Genomic DNA, 18504 nt, shown 5'->3' with positions numbered 1-18504 from the left:
ACTTATTGTTATGTCCACATCAGTTAGGACTATGCTTAAGCGGTATTTGCCATTTAATACAATGCCTATGAAAAATGTTTTACACAGGCTTCTTTCAAAAAGGCCTAAGTTTAAAATGTTTAAATAAAAGTTACACACTTTAAAAGGATTTTTAGAATTTAACTACATATGACAAGTGACAATTGTTCCTCATTTATTTTTAAAGAGGCAGAGTCACTATTTTTTAGTTACTCTATTACGCACCCATATACATACGACATAAATGAAGTAAATAGGACTCATTAGACTTAGTATCTACGTCATAAAATAGTCCAGTTTGACTTAAGATTGAGAGAAGAGTAGCAGAAGGATCCCAGAACAGGAAGAGAGATGATGGCGAGGAAAAAAACGCACAGTATACGGTGTATTGAGCCTGAGGAAAAGTCAGAACTGACACTGATTTTTCCAAACCATGAGAAAGTTAAACACAAGGAGGATGCTGAGTAACAGCTCTTTTCTCAACCAAAGTCAGAACTGCAGGAAATGAACTTAGGTTGACCTTTAGATAACTCTTAAAGAAGAATTTCTGGTGACAGCAATAGAAAGCAAACTCTGGAGCAAGCTCCCAACAGAAGCTTTGAATTTTTTAAAAAAAATAGTTGTTGATGTTATTTCTTTGTTGTTTGAAGACATACAGCAGATACCTTTTTTGGATAACTTTGCTATGTGTCCACTAAAGCTGGAAATCCAGTATCTTCAAGGTATACTTAATTTCATAATTGAATAATGATAACATAGCTCACATATTCCTATATTATTAAAAGATGACTTATTTAATATTATAAAATATTTATTGCCTCATATAGGTTTTCTGTATGATGCTCAAGAAACAGACAAGCAAATACTGTACCTGAGGTATATGGAATGAGATTCTATCTATTAGACTTGCTGAAAACAAATGATTTAGACATTTTGCAACTACTGATTGAATGTAGAAAACTTATAAAAAATAAATGACCACCAAAATTTAAATAACTTTTTACAGTGGGAACTTTTTATACTTGTTTTACTAATTAGCTTACGGTTTTTGTTCATGTTTATCAAATAGAAATGTTTACAGATGAGAGCTGAGGGCAACTGCTCACCAATGCTGAACAAGTTCTCACATGAGGGCCAGAAGCTCAGGTGGGAGGGAAGTGAGGCCCAACCTGAGACAGACGTCTGATCTTGATGTTTTCATGGCTCTGATCTCTCGCCTCGATACAGGCGTTTCCTACTCTTTTAGGGTGGCTTTCTTTTTTTTTTTTCCTCCGTATTATTCTCCTCTGCAGTAGTTCCCTTTATAACATTCATTTCTACCTAAAGATCAGTCCCTGGTTTGAACTGCGTGTTCTGTAATAGCTTGTTCTGTATGATCTTTGTATGTGAATGGGCTGAGAGGCAGCTATTATTGCAAACAGAAAATGTCTACAATAAACCTCTAAATTAGAGGCTCGACTGTATACATGTTCAGGAATGGAGAAAGGTTTCTTAAATCTACCTTTACGTACTCCACAGAAATGATCAAACAGTTGGGTGCTGAACAGTCTCCTTCTCCCCCCGGCTGAACGGATCTTCTCATCACACACTGATGCTCCAGTACACTGGGGTCTGTTTCTGAATTCCTAATTCTGTACCATTTGGTTTATTTGTCTACCACACTGTTTCAATTACTGTACGTTTAGAGAAAATTTGGTGATCTGGCAAGGCAAGTCTTGCTCTGGTTCTTCATGCTTCAAAATTATCAAAATTTATAGGACACATTTTGTATTTTGCATTGATGAAGGGCCTGCATTAACAAATGTGGGGGTAATAGGGACTTTGGTTTTCAAAAGCAATCACTATGAATTTTTTAAAGATCTATTTTTATATGCTTAATATCACTTTATTTATTTATTTATTTATTTATTTATTTATTTTTACGGCTGTATCTGCAGGATATGGAAGTTCCCGGGCCAGGGATCAAATCCCAGCCACAGCTGTGACCCACATTTCAACTGCGTCAATGCTTTAACCCACTGTGCCAGGCTCGGGTTGGAACCTGCCTCTGCAGCGACCGGAGCCAATGCAGTCAGACTCTTAACCCACTGTGCCACGGCAGGAACTCCAAAATTTTTAACATAACGTTAAAGGATTCTTTTCATTTATAGTTTTTAAAGATATTGGCTATATCCCCCCATACTGTACAATACATCTGTGAGCCTACCTCACACCCAAGAGCGTGTTCCTCCCGCTCTCCCACCCCTCTACTGCCAATCATTATGAATTTTGACATAAGAATTTGACTGGGATTTCAGATTAATAACATGAAAAAATGTTATACTCACTACTTTCACAGGTGGATGGATGAAAACTCTTATCAGACATTCATATGTAATATTTTAGACTATGTTAAGACTACTATGTATACTTCACAATGTATAATATCCATGCTTGAACTGAGTCTCTAAAACTAATTTCTGCTCTAATGCTGTATAAATCTATGAAAACTTTTGTCAGCACAAACATTTTTTAAAGGCTAAAGATGAAAACTCCCACTAAAAACAAGCAAAAGTCTCAAACCTCAACCACCTGTACTCCTTCCAGAGAAAAGCTTCGCTGCGCTCAGGGCACACCCGGCCCTGTGTCTTCCCTCCCACATGACGGCTCCAAGTGACTTGATGGGTAGGCCCTTCTCCTAACAGCAGCAAGGAGACTGGCCAAGGAGCTGGAGATCCATCCGGGGCCATGCGGTGGTAGGGGACGAATTAGCTTCCCCAGGATGTCAAAGAAACTCACTATGAAATGTCCCGCATTTTTGTGACAACAGAAAATTTTCATAAATATTTCTGAAGTCAGATCATTTCAACTAGAGAAGACTGGTACCAGTAGTCATAATGAATAAGTTGGCTCAATGAAGGCATAAAAAAAAATCACTCAAATTATTAACAAAATCAAATTTTGAGAAACAGGTTTGGTGGAAAATGAACTATAGAATAGACTATGACAATTTTTTGAAAAAACAGGATTTTTTGATGACTTGGGACACTGACTCATTGACACTGAAAGAGATGTCTGCTTCACTTGGTAAACACTCGTGCTTATCTTTCCTTCCACACAGTTCAAAGGTCACTCCATTCATGAAACTTCACTTTTGTGCTAAGGCTTCCCTGCACAACCAGTTAAATCTTGGAGACGCCTTTTAAGAAGGAAAAAAAAAATCATTCAGGCATACCATGAAGTTCTTTTTCTTAGAGACACTAGGTGGCACTGGATGTAAATGAATCAGATCCCTGCACAGGGCATGAGCAACCAGCCCCACGTTCTGTGGAACTGGAAGTAGGTCACTAACTTTGCATAATTCTCAAAAATAAACCTACAAAAGTTCATTGTGCTCTGAAAAAAGCCAAGCAATTACTCTAAACTACTGGCTCAAAATTTATTTCTAAAAACAATATGTAAAAAGTTATCTATGAACTTACTTTATGAATTAGAAAGTTTAACATATAATTAGAGTTCCCCAAGTTTTCAGCTTTTACCAGCTACTCTCACAGATAACACAGGAAAAAAACGACAGTAATGACATTATAAAAGATGTTACATAGTAAATGGAGAATGTGACTAGATATGACAGAGAAAAACTGTATTAAAAAGTTGAATTAAGCAAAATCTGAATCATGGAAAAATCAGTTTTGTCCAACAAACATTTCAAGAGCACCTTGCATATGCTGCGTCAGACACCACTACTGGTCAGGTCACAAAAAGACACTGCTCCCTTTCCCAACTCCGGATTTCTCACCAATTGCATCTTTCTTTACTTTCCCTTCTCATCGTCTAAAGAAGAGGTCCTCCAAGCTCTGCTCAAAGAGCGCTCATCATGCACGCTCTTCTTAACGTCACCAACCCTAGCACCCCCCCACCCCCGCCCCACCAAATTCAGGATCCCAGGGCACCTCCCCAGCAATCTGAGCTGCTGCAGCCAGATTCTCCACCAACTGTGCCACAGCGGGAACTCTTGGATTTCTTCATTTCCCCAACTGGTTGTCCATTCTTTAAAGGTAGGAATGATTTCCTATTTATCTTTGTATGCTCAGCGGTTTGGCGCAGTTTTTGGTACATAGCAGGTGTCTACAACGGTCGTTGGAGAAGTAACACCAATGGAGACCCAGTCCAGGTCTAGAAAGTTTAAGAATGCCGTCAAAGTCCCAAAGTGGGGAGTCAGAACTCACGCAATCCAATCCCAGAATCTAAATTCTTTGGAAAACTACACTACCTACTGGGAAACTTTCTTTCTCTTCCCCAGCTCTGAAACAGTGCAGACAGCACAGGAATTCTCTCGGTCACTTTGTTTACATGCGCTTGGATAAACGGCTGCCTCCAGAGGAATGTGACACAGAGCTTCGGAGGGGATGCTGGTTCATCTCTCCGCTCAGGTTCAGCAACTGCCTCAACCAGGCTGGTGCTTGGGGAACAGTGTCAAACAAATGTCCTACTGGTTTTTTAAAAAAACATGATTTCAACTCTGCTTTCACTTTCTTCCATTAACTAGTCTGTTAGTTTTCTACCATCATTTGTAGTAAATGGAGCAATTGTACTTTCCTCAAAAACTGTCCATTTTATCTAGATGTTCATGTTCATTGGTTTCTCTCATGAACTGTCATTTTTACTCTATTGATATACTGTTTTTAAATTATTAAACACACACAATTGTATTTTCTATCTTTGTTAACTAGGTTAGCAAGTGGCTTATCTTAGAGTCCCTGGATTTCCTTGTGTGTACAGATTTTCTTTCTCTACGACCGTGACTCTAACTGGTCAACCCGCGGGGCAGAGATCTTCGTTGCGAACAATGTCTCCTGGTACCCAGACCACTACCGTCGCCTGGTGCCCAATACGAACATCTTGGGTTGGTGAATCAACTTACTTTGTTTTCTTATTTATCAATGCTTCAAAAATGTATGTAAAATGTTGAATAATTTAAGGATGTGAATTTTCCACTGTGAATAACTTCTCCCAGAACTTTAGCAAGACTCTAATTCATTTGCATAAATATTTTCTCTAAATATTCTGTTAACTATATTTGATTTTTTCTTTGTCTAAAGTTACTTGGAATATTGTCTATGTTTAGATTCCAAGGTTTAATGTCCTTGTTTCTAGCCGTTGTGGGGATCCAAATTATTAAACGAGTTAAGCGTATCAAAGTAAGTTCTAACCCAAAGGAGAAAGGGAATCCCAAGTTGGTAAGTCCTAAAATAATATGCTGAGTTAAATATACATTTTTTGGATAAAACTAATTAACAGTATTACCGATATCCTCTAAATTGTATTTTTGATCTGTCAGTAATTAAAAAATACTACTGCATTTTGCTGTTCACCTTTTTTTATTGATATATGATTGTCTTGATTTGTAAATCCAGTGCACCAAATATTTACCGTATCAACCTCCTAACAGCTCTACCTTCATTGTAGTCTAGACCCTTCATACATCAAGTGGCCTCTTCCAATTTAACGCTTTTATTCCCCAAATTCCATTTTGTTACTGCTCTTGTGGCACTTGCTCTCCCTTGTCTGCATTTTTCCAGAAGAGATTTGCTCCACCTGAAATTCCCTTTTTACTTTCAATTATTCCGCAGTCACTTTATTTGCATGAGCTTGTATAAAATAAAAGAAAGCTGTGGAGTTTTTAAAACTGATTTATGATTTTTTCTTTTAATAGCTGGGCCTATTCTACTTGTAATTTTCTCTCTGACGTATCTTCAAAGTGAGTTCAATCATCATATTTTAATGTTCTATTTTTATTGCTTTAATACCATCTAGGTTGTTTCCTATCATCCCCTAAACTTCCGGTTTTCTTTAAAAGTTTCCTCTCTGGTACTACGAATTTAAATTTCACTAGTTTTAAGTTCTATTAGTGTAACTTTTAATATATTTAAATATCACTTAAATTATATTTTTCAATGCATCAATTTCAGAAATTAAATTATTTCTGACTCTCACTTATGAAAAAAGTCGATACTTTTATAAGAGTGCTATAATTCCTCCCAATTTGTCAGTCTTCATCCTTGGTTATTTATGGATATCTCAGTCTATTGGGGTTGCTTTATTCTAATTCTGTCACTAAAGTATATACATTTTGTTTTGGAAGTGAGTTATTAAGAAACACTTTCTAACCACGATTAAAAATCCAGAGACAATTTTAAAAGCATTAATAAATATCTATAATATGCTACCTTTCATGTATAAAGGAAGAAATATATGAAAATATACATGCATCTGCTCATCTGCGCAAAAAAGTTGTATCTTCTTCAATACGATTAGCTTACATTTTGGAAGCATGTCAACATCTGTTGCCAGCAATATGGCAGATTAGATAATTTGACACTCCTGAAAAAAATAATTTTAAAATTATTTAAGAGATGGATAAAGCATATTTTACAAATATTTAATAATGCATTGCTGGGCTGAGAAGGGTGGAAGGCATCCACGGAAATCTAAAAGGAAGTGATATGGAGCCCTGCGAGGAAACAAGTCACAAACTGGTTTTTTTTCCTTGAGAGTATCAACTAAGACCTAGATATACAGTTGACCCTTGAACAACGTGGGTTTGAGCTGTGAGGGTCCACTGATGTGGGTATTTTTTTTCAATAAATACCACAGGGGAGCCACCCCGTTTACGGTTAATTGAATCTGCAGATGTGGATATCTGGAACCTGAGAGCCAATTGGGAACTTATATGTGGATTTTCAACGGCACGGAGGATCAGTCCCTAACCCTGTGCTGTTCAAGGGTCAACCGTACTGACCTTCCCCCAGGAAAGCTCCACGGCAAGTAAGAAATATGAGATAAAACCTGTGGGAAGTCTAATGGGAGACCCCCACATGCGGCCAGGACCAGCAAAGAGGTACAATCTCATCTTGGAAGGATGAACACACTTGCAGCCGCAAGGGGATTACAAGGAAATCAGATTCTCTTGAATTTATTGCTGGAAGGAAACTACATCAGTTTTTATTTTCCCTCCAGCAATAAATTCAAGAGAAAATAATAACTGTACATCATGTGGGTTTGAGGCTTGAATCTATGCCACTCTTTGGTCTGAAAAAAAAAATCTCAACTACATTTTTCAATTAAAATAGTCCTACATTGGTCATGCCTTAGGTGATGGGCAAAAGCAAATAATATCCAAACTCTAGGAATAAAAGAGGAAAATAACTTCAACAGTCTTGAGAATATTCATTTAAAACGGCCCAAAGAATAACATGATTTACAGTTAAAAAATAAATAAAAGGCATGAGCATAAAAGTCACCATCTATAAAAGGCAGATGAAACAAAAGCCAAGAAACTAATTTCAGAAAGAATACAGAAGAGGGAGTTCCCGTTGTGGCTCAGCTGGTTAAGAATCGGACTAGTATCCATGAGGATTCAGGTTTAATCCCTGGCCTCGCTCACTGGGTTAAGGATCCGGTGTGGGCTGTGGTGTAGGTGGCAGACACGGCTTGGATCTAGTGTCGCTGTGGCTGTGGTGTAGGCCAGCGGCTACAGACCCAGTTTGACCCCTAGCCTGGGATCTTCCATATGCTATAAGTGCGGCCCTAAAAAGCAAAAAAAAAAAAAAGGAAGAAGGGCTGAGATAGATCAAAACCCCAGAAAAGTGTAACTATATTATAGTTAATACATGGAGAGATAATGTTTATCAACCTGAATCAGCAAAAAATATCTTTCAAGGAAGCAGTGAAATAAAGATCTATTCAGACAAACAAAAACTGAGTTTTCCACCAGAAGACTGTCACTAAGGGAAGTTCTAAAAGATAGAAGAAAACTGATTCCAAGTGTTCAGAGCGGAGATACAAGACGGAATGAGGAGCAAAGAAACAGGTGATTTCGTAGATGCATCTAAAGGAACACGTCAGGGCACTTCAGGCTTCAGACAAGACGTCCTCCTCCTATCCAGGGAAACCGCTGGCTTGGGAAAGCAATAAGGCCTTGCCACCTGTGTGGACGCAGGAAAGGACACCAACAAGAGCAAAGGACAGTGACTGTTTCCTAACGTGAGCCTCCCAGGCCAACAAGGTCTCTGCTTGCGTGAAGCTCACACACTAATGAGAATGCCAGGTAAGCAAGTAACCAAACAAGCCACAGCTAAATGCGTAATTACAGATTCAGCTCAATTCTGCGGAGGAGAAGTTCATGACATCGAGAAAGCAGAACAGCATGGAACCCGACTGAGGAAGGTCAGAAAAGGCTAAGTTTTGCTACGCGCCCGCTGTTCCCAGGGCTACACTGTGGAACAAGACAGACCAGCCCCGAGAGGTGGGAAGGAAGGAGGAGTGAGGGACCCCTGAGCCTCGAGGGAACCAGGGGTGCTGGGAATGCAGAGCAGACCAGGCCTGAGGGACACGCACCATCCCCGCGATGAGGGGACGAGAAGAATCAGGACTGACACACAGAGAACTGCACTCTGGACGTCACTGCCCCAGAGCTTCTCCTCTGTCACCATCATGCAGACAGTAAGGCGACAGGCGCAGCCCGGTGACGAACAGCGTGGGGCTGGGAAGCTAAATCCAAGCTCCACGAGTCGGGCACTGTTTGCCACTCCACAGGGCGGAGCCGGTGGACCCCGGCCGCCCGCCCGCCGCTCTCTGACCGCCCCCACTGCCCCGACCCCTCTCCTTCCCTCGGAGGAGAAGGGGCCATCCCACAGCAGCAGCCTCAGTTTGGGGCTGACATCATTCCTTTGCGGGTAAACAGCTGGAATGCTGAGTCCGCAATCAAAGTTTTCAGCAGAGACTCTGACAGCTCTCAGGTTGGGTCGCAAAGAGCTGTGACTGAAGGTCAAGGGTCACAGGATGCTAACCTGGTTGCCGTGGCCAAGCCCTGCGGGTTTTTTGGAGAGGTCAGGGAAGGAGGAAGGAGACGGAGATTACTGCAATCACACGCTAATACACATATCAGAAGTCATAAAAGTTACTGCAAATTACATAATGATTTCCTATAAGGAATTCTTAATTTTCAAATAAAAATCTCAAATTTTAGAAATAAATTTTTAGAATGAATAGGAAAGAGATCTATTTGTTATTCGAGGAGCTTAGGCATTTTAAAATACTACCAATGTGTAATCACGTAAAGTATTTATTTAGAAATAGGACAAACATCTGAGTAATTCAATTTAATAAGCCCTGTTCTTGTCTGTTGCGCTAGGAGAGGGGCTGGGTGAAGGCAGAAGTGAATGAGGAAAGGTCTTGCCCTGAAGAGCTTTCAATCTCGCACCGCAGACCCGCACAAGGCAGGGGAATGCAGGTGATCGGTCCTAAGTTAAGTAAATACTGCCGTGCTTCACACTACTCGGTTACTCACGAAGGCTCTTAAAAATCTCAGAGTGCTGTATCGCTGTTGCTGTTAACATTTTACGCAATATAAACAGCACGCATGCTGATGACTCACAAGAACGCATTGCAAAAGCACATCCCCAGTCACAGATAACAATGCCTAACACACAAGATATACACAGTAAATGTTTGCAAAGTAATTTATAACTTACTTTCATATATTTAAGCTATGAATATAAGTGTTATCAGCTCAGACTATTTTTCTAAATTGTTATGTACATTTAACATCATAACAAAAATCCAACGCCAGCAACTGAACGTCTGAAAATACTTTCGAAAGCACCTCTGCAAGTGCATTTGACAGCGGGCTGTGCTTTAGGCGTCAAACCAGAAACAAAGGGTCCAGGTCCGCCTGAGCCGCCCCACGGCGGGAAACAGTCTGAGCCACGGCCACCACAACATCAGGAAATCTAGACTCAGCAACCCCGCCTCTGCATCTTTAGAGACATCTTTTAAAATCTCAAAAAACTGCACAAACCTTTGTTTCTCATTTTATTCCACTGCAGATTGTGCTTGTAGAGAAGGGCACATACTGTCCACGACACCCCAGCCTGCAGTGATGAAACAACTTCTCTACAAAACAGTACGTCTAGAAACGCCATTCACAAACTAGGATTCCACAAACCCAAACCCAAACAACACAAATACATGAGATTTTATGCCTCAATGTTGCCATGCTGGTAAAATTCCCAGTTGGTAACAACCACATATAGAAACAAAATATGAAACCAGCGTGAAAGTACTTAATTACAACACATCTATTAAGTTGTTTGTAACACAGTAGATCATCTTTTAAAAAAGGTTTTAACATTCTCTCACGTAGAGAACCTACGTCTAAATGTAGATACTTACATTATTGCACTCGCCAAGGAAATACAGTGCAAATCCATCAGCTTTTGTGGCTGCCAAAGTAATAAAAAAGGAAGAAACTAATCTCAATGGAAGAATATAACATGTATGAATTCTCTAAGGCGAGACCTCAAATATGAGTCTTGTGAATGGATTCGTTAGCATAATTAATGGTCATGCAGTAAACTGAACAAAATAATTTACGGCTTTACTCAATTCCATAATTAAAATATTTTCGTTATTTTTCATTAACTATTGTAATTTTTAAGATGTGACATCCTCAAATGCATGCAATAATATATGATGTAATAATACATTTGTCAAATTTAAATATCAGATTTTCAGAAAATACTTTAAAATTTGAGCCTTACATTTAATTTTTAAAGTATTTAAAAACAGAAGTGATATTTATAATATCGAATAACCAATATAAGCATCAACCAAAAAGAACGATGTACATATACCCACCTATGTAACATGAGTGAAGAGAATATAATTTAACCTTATCTTTGGCTTAATTTTTCTATTAGGACGAATATAAAACATTTCTTACCAATTTTAATGATGCTACTCAATTCATAGAGGAGTAGCTGGTTGTCTCCTCCTGTGTCCAACCGTTGTTCTATATAGCTGTTTAGTTCATATACGACTCCCTGCATATTTGTATCTTGATACTTTGAATTAAAAAATAAAAGAAGAGGCATAATTAAATATAATAAAATAAAAACACCTTAGTTTGTAAAACATACCGTTAATATATATGCCTTTATATTCTATAATAAGCTGTTCATTATGCTTTTACAGATCATGGTTTAAAAAGCATGATTTACTGAAAAATATATTGAAAATTAAAATGGCTATGACTCACTTAGAATTATCTACAGACTCCATGTATGCTTATTTATATTAAAACATCAAATGTGATGAACTACGATTTCCTTTCTGAAACTTTACGTACAATGTCTCAGGCAACTAGATCAGCAAAAACAGTTCAAAAGTTTACTAAGTGAACGAAACGTCCTAAGATGTCAGAAAAGTCAACCTTCCACACAGCACTGGGCGGGACAAAGTTGGCCTATAACTCTGAGCTCTCTTGCATCTGTGTGGCCACCACTCTAGTGTGATCTCAGTTTTGTCACCAGAACAAGAGTAGATGGCTCTCGCTGGAGCCACCACTGTGATGACAGCAGCCCTACAGCAAGTCCATGGCCCGAGGCTTCACTGCGGTGCCAGGGACAACGGCAGGGGGACCAAGGGCCGGGAAGAAGATGGAGGCTAAGGCTTGGCGACGCCCAGCACGAGCTGCCACTGTGTCTTCTAAAAAGGACCAAAAAACAGTCCTAACGATCCTCCCTGCCACAAAGCCTGCCTGCCTCAGCCTCTTCTCCAAACAGCAGCCATGGTGAGCGTGAAAAATACATAAACTTCCGTCACTCTGGGGCTGAGAGCACCCCCGGGTTTCCCACTGCACTCAGCGAAAAAGGGACTTGTCCCAGAGCGGCCTCCACGCGCTGCAAGACGTAGTCACTCACTGTCCGCCTCGGGGACCCTCTCGGGCCCCCGCCCCCGCCCCACTCTGCCGTCCGCGGCTCCGGAAGGCCCGGTTCTCGCTGCTGCGGTTGAGCGCCGTCCTCAGGAAGCAGGTGGGAAGCGAGCGCATCAGAGAAAGGATGAACCGGTCCGTCCATCTCGCCGCCCACCCCGCCAATCTACGCTTCGCAGGCGCTCGCCCACACGCAAGCAATGCCAGGGCACGGCCAACATCAAGTCCCAGTCCTCAGGGGACCTGCATGCTGGTCAGAAGAGAACGAACGATCTCTGCGGTGTGACAGAAGTGATGGCGCTATGCAAAAGCTGGGAAGGTGACAGTAGACGCTTTTGGAGGAGGGGCCACCTTTCAGACAGGACGGTCGGGAAGGAAGCGTTCGGTGTCATGAGATGTAGGGACAGACTGCACTGAAGCCTAGCGCTCGCCGGTCTGAGTGAGGCCTGCCCAGCACCCCCTTCCCCCGCCCCGCCCCGCTGCTGATCATCCACCACCCTCTTTGCTTCTGACCTATAAACAGACTCCAGTCCAGGCAGGCCCCAGAAAACGAAGTAGCAGGAATGACTTGTCAAGAGATGCAACATGTACCAAAAAGAACAGACGAGATTTAGCTCATGTACTACAGACACCGGGGGAATGAGTGAGGACGGCTCTCACGGGTGCCGGAACAGGGTAGAATAAAGGGGATGTTGGCCCAGGCAAATTTTCTGGATGTGTGCACACTAAGCAGAAGTACGGGGTTCAGGGTGCAGGGCTCAGCGGCTGAAATCTGTCCCCCACAATGGCCAACACTAAATGCAGCTGAAACACCAGAACTTCCGTGGTTTATATCCTGATCGGGGGAGACTGGGTGCTAGAGTGGATTTGTTCTGTAGGACCGTCTCCCCAGGTCGCAGCTGGATCCCCTGGACACCCCCCCTTCATCAAGGCCATGGAAAGAACACTCCCATGGCTGCCCTGGCCTGTGTGACGAGATCTGCGTTGTGGGCCAGGAAGGACTCTGGGAACCACTGCCGTCCAAGTGCGTGTCCTGAAGTCACTGACAAGAGGGGCTCGTGCGGCAGCAGGGGACCAGAGGTAGCACGTGATATACCTGGAGGCAAGGCCGGTGCTGTCAGCATAGTGGACAGAACCGAAGCTGCAACCAGAATGATCTGGCCACAGGGACTTTAACACTGGGTCAAGCACTTGATCACAGTGTCTCCAGAACTGAAATAAAGAGGACAACTTACTGTTTTGCCATCTATCTAAAGAGAAAAGTTCCGGCTTAAGTGAACAAAAGTCTGACTTGACTACAACAGAAAGTCAGAGTACCACAACGAATTCCAGACTTGAGCCACCTCACAGAACCTCTTGGATAAAGCCTGGGAGACCAGTACCCCTTGGGGGAGTATTTTAATTCACAGCCCCAAATTTTCAGTGTTTCCTCCTACTTTTCCCCAAATGTCTAAAGTCATTTAGCTGGGTAACCGAGCCCAGGGTGAAGGGGAAATTAACCACTGTGATTGTGAAAATCTGCGTAAAAATCACTAACACTGAACATTCTGATGGCTACACAATATGACAGCATGAATGTTGTTTCTTTATCATCTGTAAAAAGATCCTATTTGGGTTATTCCAAGTTTTCCAGGGAAACTTTCCAGAGAAAATATTCTACTCTAATAAACCCTCTCTTCCTCGCCACTAATCAGAACCACCAGTCCTGTAACCCCCCATCCCAAGCAGAGTCCTGGGAAAGAGCTTATCTGAGACTGAAGCCAAGAGATAGGGACTGAATTAAAATGACAGATTTTGAACCCATGGACCCAGCCATGCAAAAGCCTTCATGCCTAAAAGTCTATCCGCAGGCATATCTTTTTCGGGAATCAATCCATTCTTTCAATACATCCTCTTCCTTGTGGGAAGGGGACGCTTCAGCTAGATTTCAGGTGGGTTTTTAGCCACTCGATAGAGGAGTCCCTATAGAAATGAGATACAGACTGACTCCTTTCTCCGACAGTGTAATCGTGAGAAGCAGCCCTATTGCACGGCCAGAGGGCAGGGCTGAGACCACTGACCAGCTGTTTTCCATCTCCTGGATAGGAAACGGCTTGTCACACACAAGTGAGAACAAGAAGACATCTGGGGTTACGGACAGTTTATCATGAGATTCCTTTCGAGTCTCTGCACTCTTCTCATCTGTGTACCAAGAAAACTGAAATACATTCTTTAAAATATCTTTCGACATAGGCTTCTATGATAATCTATGACCTATGATTTTGTTGTTGTTGCTGTTGTTTACATTGAGCTTCAGACTCTAATCTTTACCTAACAGATGGGCTGGTGCACCCTGTTTACTTTGATTAGCAGTGACAATTGCATAAATATCAGAAGAGCAAATGTTTTATTACGATAACTACACCATATCAACGTAATATTAATTCTCAAATATTAAAGACCGTAGCGGATCACTCCAACCATCATATATGAACACATTACACATAAATGTGAAGAACAGGCATAGTTCCTATTTGTTCCTAGCTTAATGGCCATTTTGCTACTCACAAAAGTCCTATCATGCGAGGAAAGGCAGAGGAAACAGATGGAGATGAATGTCAAATAATGTACTTCTAAGATGCTTTCATGGAAACAACCCGATGGAGAAAGTTGACTAAGGTACTGATTCAATTCAGCTGAATAAACTTTCAATTCTGTGTCTTGACTTGGACTCATAGATGCTTAGTTTGATCAACAGGTTATTATGCCACACACCTAAACTAACAAAATGGTATATATGTCAACTAAATCTCAATAAAAAATTCTCTCTACCATTCAATTTCTCTTTTTTAAGGCAAAGTCCCATAATATAAATGTCCATTGCCTACCGCCTACAATTTCTTCCCCCCCGCCAACTCACTCTAATCTCTGCAGAGAAACAGCTCTTACAGAAGTCACCAGCGACGTGCACATTGCCAAGTCCAAAGGTGACCTCTCGGGCCTCAGTTCCCTTGAGATGTGGGCAGCATTTAACACACCAGTGGACTGTTCTCTTTCTCTTGACGTACTCTCCCCCCACATTCTGAGTTCCCTCCTGCCTCTAGGACCCCTCTTTTCGGTCTTTGTAGGTCTTCCTAGAATTCTAGAGGTCACGTGCCAGGGCTGGCCTTTGGATGTGTCCTCTCTTCTCGAACCACGCTCCCTTCCCAGTGACCGTGTCTAGCCTCACCACTTTACACACCAGCTTACATGCTGCTGGTTCTTAAATCTTCCATGTTACTACGGCTTTTCAAATTTATATCTCTAACTCAGATCATCCCCCAAATTCCAGACTCAAATAGCCAACCAACTACTTAACATCTGTATTGAGAAATCTATTAGGTGCCTCAAACTTAGCACATCCAAGATTAAGCACCTAATAGCGACCCTACCCCCCCCTTCCACACACACACCTTGACCTCTCTCTCCTGCAAACACTCCCATCCAGGTAATAGCTGCCCATCCTTACACTTGCTCAGGCAAAACACCACTACAATCCTGCATCCTCTTTTGTTACACCAAACATCCAATTCACCAGCAATTCTTGTTAACTCTACCTTCAAAATGCATGAGAATTCGCCCTGTCAAATCTAAGCACTTCTCCCCACTTCCGTTTATCATCATCCTCGTCCAAACCATCTTCATCTCCTACCAGGATAACTGCACTGGTTTCTACTTGCCACCACTCTTGGCAAGGACAGTGCTGCTGAATTTATTTACTTCTGTGGGTACTGATTTCTGCACTTACGTTTGCACCAGTAAAACTGGTCAATACTTTTTTCTGTTTTTTATAATGCTCTAATTTTTGCTTTAGGAATAAGCTTTCTTACTGAGATGAGTTATTTTCTTAGCTTTTGAATACATACTAGGTAGGAATTTATCTTAGGTAGGAATTTTCTCCTTTTTTTTTTTTTTTTGTTTGTTTGGTGAAATTTTCTTTTTTAGGCTAGGGGTTGAATTAGAGCTATACCCGCTGGCCTACACCACAGCCACAGCAACGCATGATCCGAGCCATCTGCAACCTACACCATAGCTCACGGGAATGCTGGATCCATAACCCACTGAGCGAGGCCAGGGATTAGTGCAACCTGCAACCTTATGGATCCTAGTCGGATTCGTTAAACCCCGAGTCATGAAGGGAACTCCTGCAAAATATTCCTGAAAGAACTACAAATACTTACTTTTACATTAATTAGATTTCCTCTTTCTGTGTAACACTGAGCATTGCTTTCACAGTTCAAATCTGGAGTAAATACATTTAGAAGTAAAAGAGTCTATTTTACTCAAGCCCTTTTAGGCTGAATGAGGTCCTAACTCCATTGTTGGTGATTATCAGTATCTAGAAATACATCTTAGAGTCAAACTTTTGACTGTTACAAAACAGTATGAGTTCAACCAAACAAAAATAGACTCTATGGAGAAAAGCTAAAATCATTTCCTTTAGGATCAGGAACAAGACAAAGACGTCCACTCTCACCACTCTTACTCAAAATAGTACTGGAAGTCCTAGCCATGGCAATCAGACAAGAAAAAGAAATAAAAGGAATCCAAATTAAAAAGGAAGATGTAAAACTGTCACTGTTTGCAGATGACATCATATTATACATAGAAAATTCTAAAGACACCACAAAAAAAACTAGAGCTCATCAATGAGGTCAATAAGGTTGCAGGATACAAAATTAATATACAAAAATCTCTTGCATTTCTATACACTAACAATGAAATTTCAGTAAGGGAAAGAAAACAATCTCATTTACCATCACATCAAAAAGAATAAAATACTTAGGAATAAATCTAAGGAGGTAAAAGACTTATACTCAGAAAATACTAAGACACTGATGAAAGAAACTGAAGGCAACACAAACAGATGGAAACATAGACTGTGTTCATAGATTGAAAGAACTAGGTTTCGTTAAAATAACCATCCTACCCAAAGCAATGTACAGATTCAATGCAATCCCTATCAAAGTACCAATGATATTTTTCACAGAGCTAGACCAAATAACTCTAAAATTTGTATGGAAACATAAAAGAACCTGATAGACAAAACCATCTTGAAAAGGAAGAAAAAAAGCTGAAGGCATCACACGCCCTGACTTCAAACTATATTATAATACTACAGTAATCAAAACAGTATGGTACTGGCACAAAACCAGACACACAGATCAACGGGACAGAAAAGAGAACCTGGAAATAAACCCACACTTACATGGGCAATTAGTCTATGAAAAAGGAGGCAAGAATATACAGTGGGGAAAAGACAGACTCTTCAAAAAATGGTGTTGGGAAAACTGTACAGCTACATGCAAAAGAACCAAACATTAACTATTCTTTCATACCATGCACAAAAATAAAGAGTAAGACCTGAAACCATAAAACTTCTAGAAGAAAGCATGGGCAGTACACTCTTTGAAATCAGCATTCATAATATTTTTTTGGGATATGTCTCCTCAGGCAAGGGAAACAAAAGCAAAAATAGACAAATGGGACTATATCCAACTAAAAAGCTTTTACACAGTGAAGGACATTATAAGAAAAACAAAAAGGCCATCTACTGAGTGTGAGAAGATACTTACAAATGATATATCTGATAAAGGGTTAATATCCAGACTATACAAAGAACTCATACAACCCAACTTGTATAAACAAAAAAAAAATCACTAATCAGTGAAATGCAAATCGAAATCACAATGAGATATCACCTCATACCTGTCACAATGGAACTAAATTGAAAAGACAACAAATAGCAAATGTTAGGAAGAAAAAGGAACTCTCATGCACTGCTGGTAGGAATATAAACTGATACAGCCACTATGGAAAACAGTGTGGAGATCCCCCCGCCAAAAATGCAAAAATAGAACTATCACATGATTCAGCAATACTACTCCTGGTTATTTATCCAAATCAAAAACAGAAACACTAATTAGAAAAGGTATACGCACCCCTTTGTTTACTGCAGCATTATTTACAAAAGTCAAGATATGGCAGCAACCTCCGTGCTCATTAATAGCTAAGTGGATAAAGAAGATGAGGTATACATATACAATGGAATGTTAGCCATAAAAAAGAATGAGGTTTTGCCTTTTATAACAACATGGGTGGATCTAGAGGGTACTATGCTAAACAAGATAAGTCAGAGAGAGAAAGACAAGTACCATATGATTTCACCTATGTATGGAATCTAAAATAACAGAACAACTCAACAACCCAATTGAAAAATGGATGGAAGACCTAAATAGACATTTCTCCAAAGACATATGGGTGACCAGCAGGCACATGAAAAAAAATGTTCAATGATTAGAGAAATGCAAATCAAAACTACAGTGAGGTATCACCTCACACCAGTCAGAATGGCCATCATTAACAAGTCAACAAATGACAAATGCTGAGGAGGGTGTAGAGAAAGGGTACCCTCCTTCACTGTTGGCGGGAATATAAATTGGTACAACCATGATGGAAAACAGAATGGAGATACCTTAGAAAACCAAACAATCCCACTTCTGGGCATATATCCAGAAAAAAGATTCATTCAAAAAGACATATGCAGTAAAAGGCAAAATATTTATACGATCTGAAGAGAAACCAGAGTATCTGAAGAGAAACCAGAGTTGATTATAAGAGAAATGCAAATCAAAACTACCATGAGATATCACCTCACACCAGTCAGAATGGCCATCATTAATAAATTCACAAATAACAAGTGCTGGAGGGGC

At 40.6% G+C, this 18504-nt stretch overlaps 1 protein-coding gene across 1 annotated transcript in view; it reads right to left on the bottom strand.

The window, feature by feature from the left end:
• PDE10A (phosphodiesterase 10A) overlaps nt 1-18504 on the bottom strand; it is a 273819-nt gene that overhangs the window by 81201 nt on the left and 174114 nt on the right. Inside the window, 2 exon segments of the mRNA XM_021071805.1 lie at nt 10234-10283; nt 10784-10904. Of these exon segments, the coding sequence (XP_020927464.1) occupies nt 10234-10283; nt 10784-10904 (171 nt within the window).

The sequence above is a fragment of the Sus scrofa genome, chromosome 1, assembly GCF_000003025.6.
Source record: "Sus scrofa isolate TJ Tabasco breed Duroc chromosome 1, Sscrofa11.1, whole genome shotgun sequence".
Lineage (NCBI taxonomy): Eukaryota > Metazoa > Chordata > Mammalia > Artiodactyla > Suidae > Sus > Sus scrofa.
The sequence above is the reverse complement of the archived record's forward strand: the minus strand, read 5'-3'. Positions and strand labels throughout refer to the sequence as shown.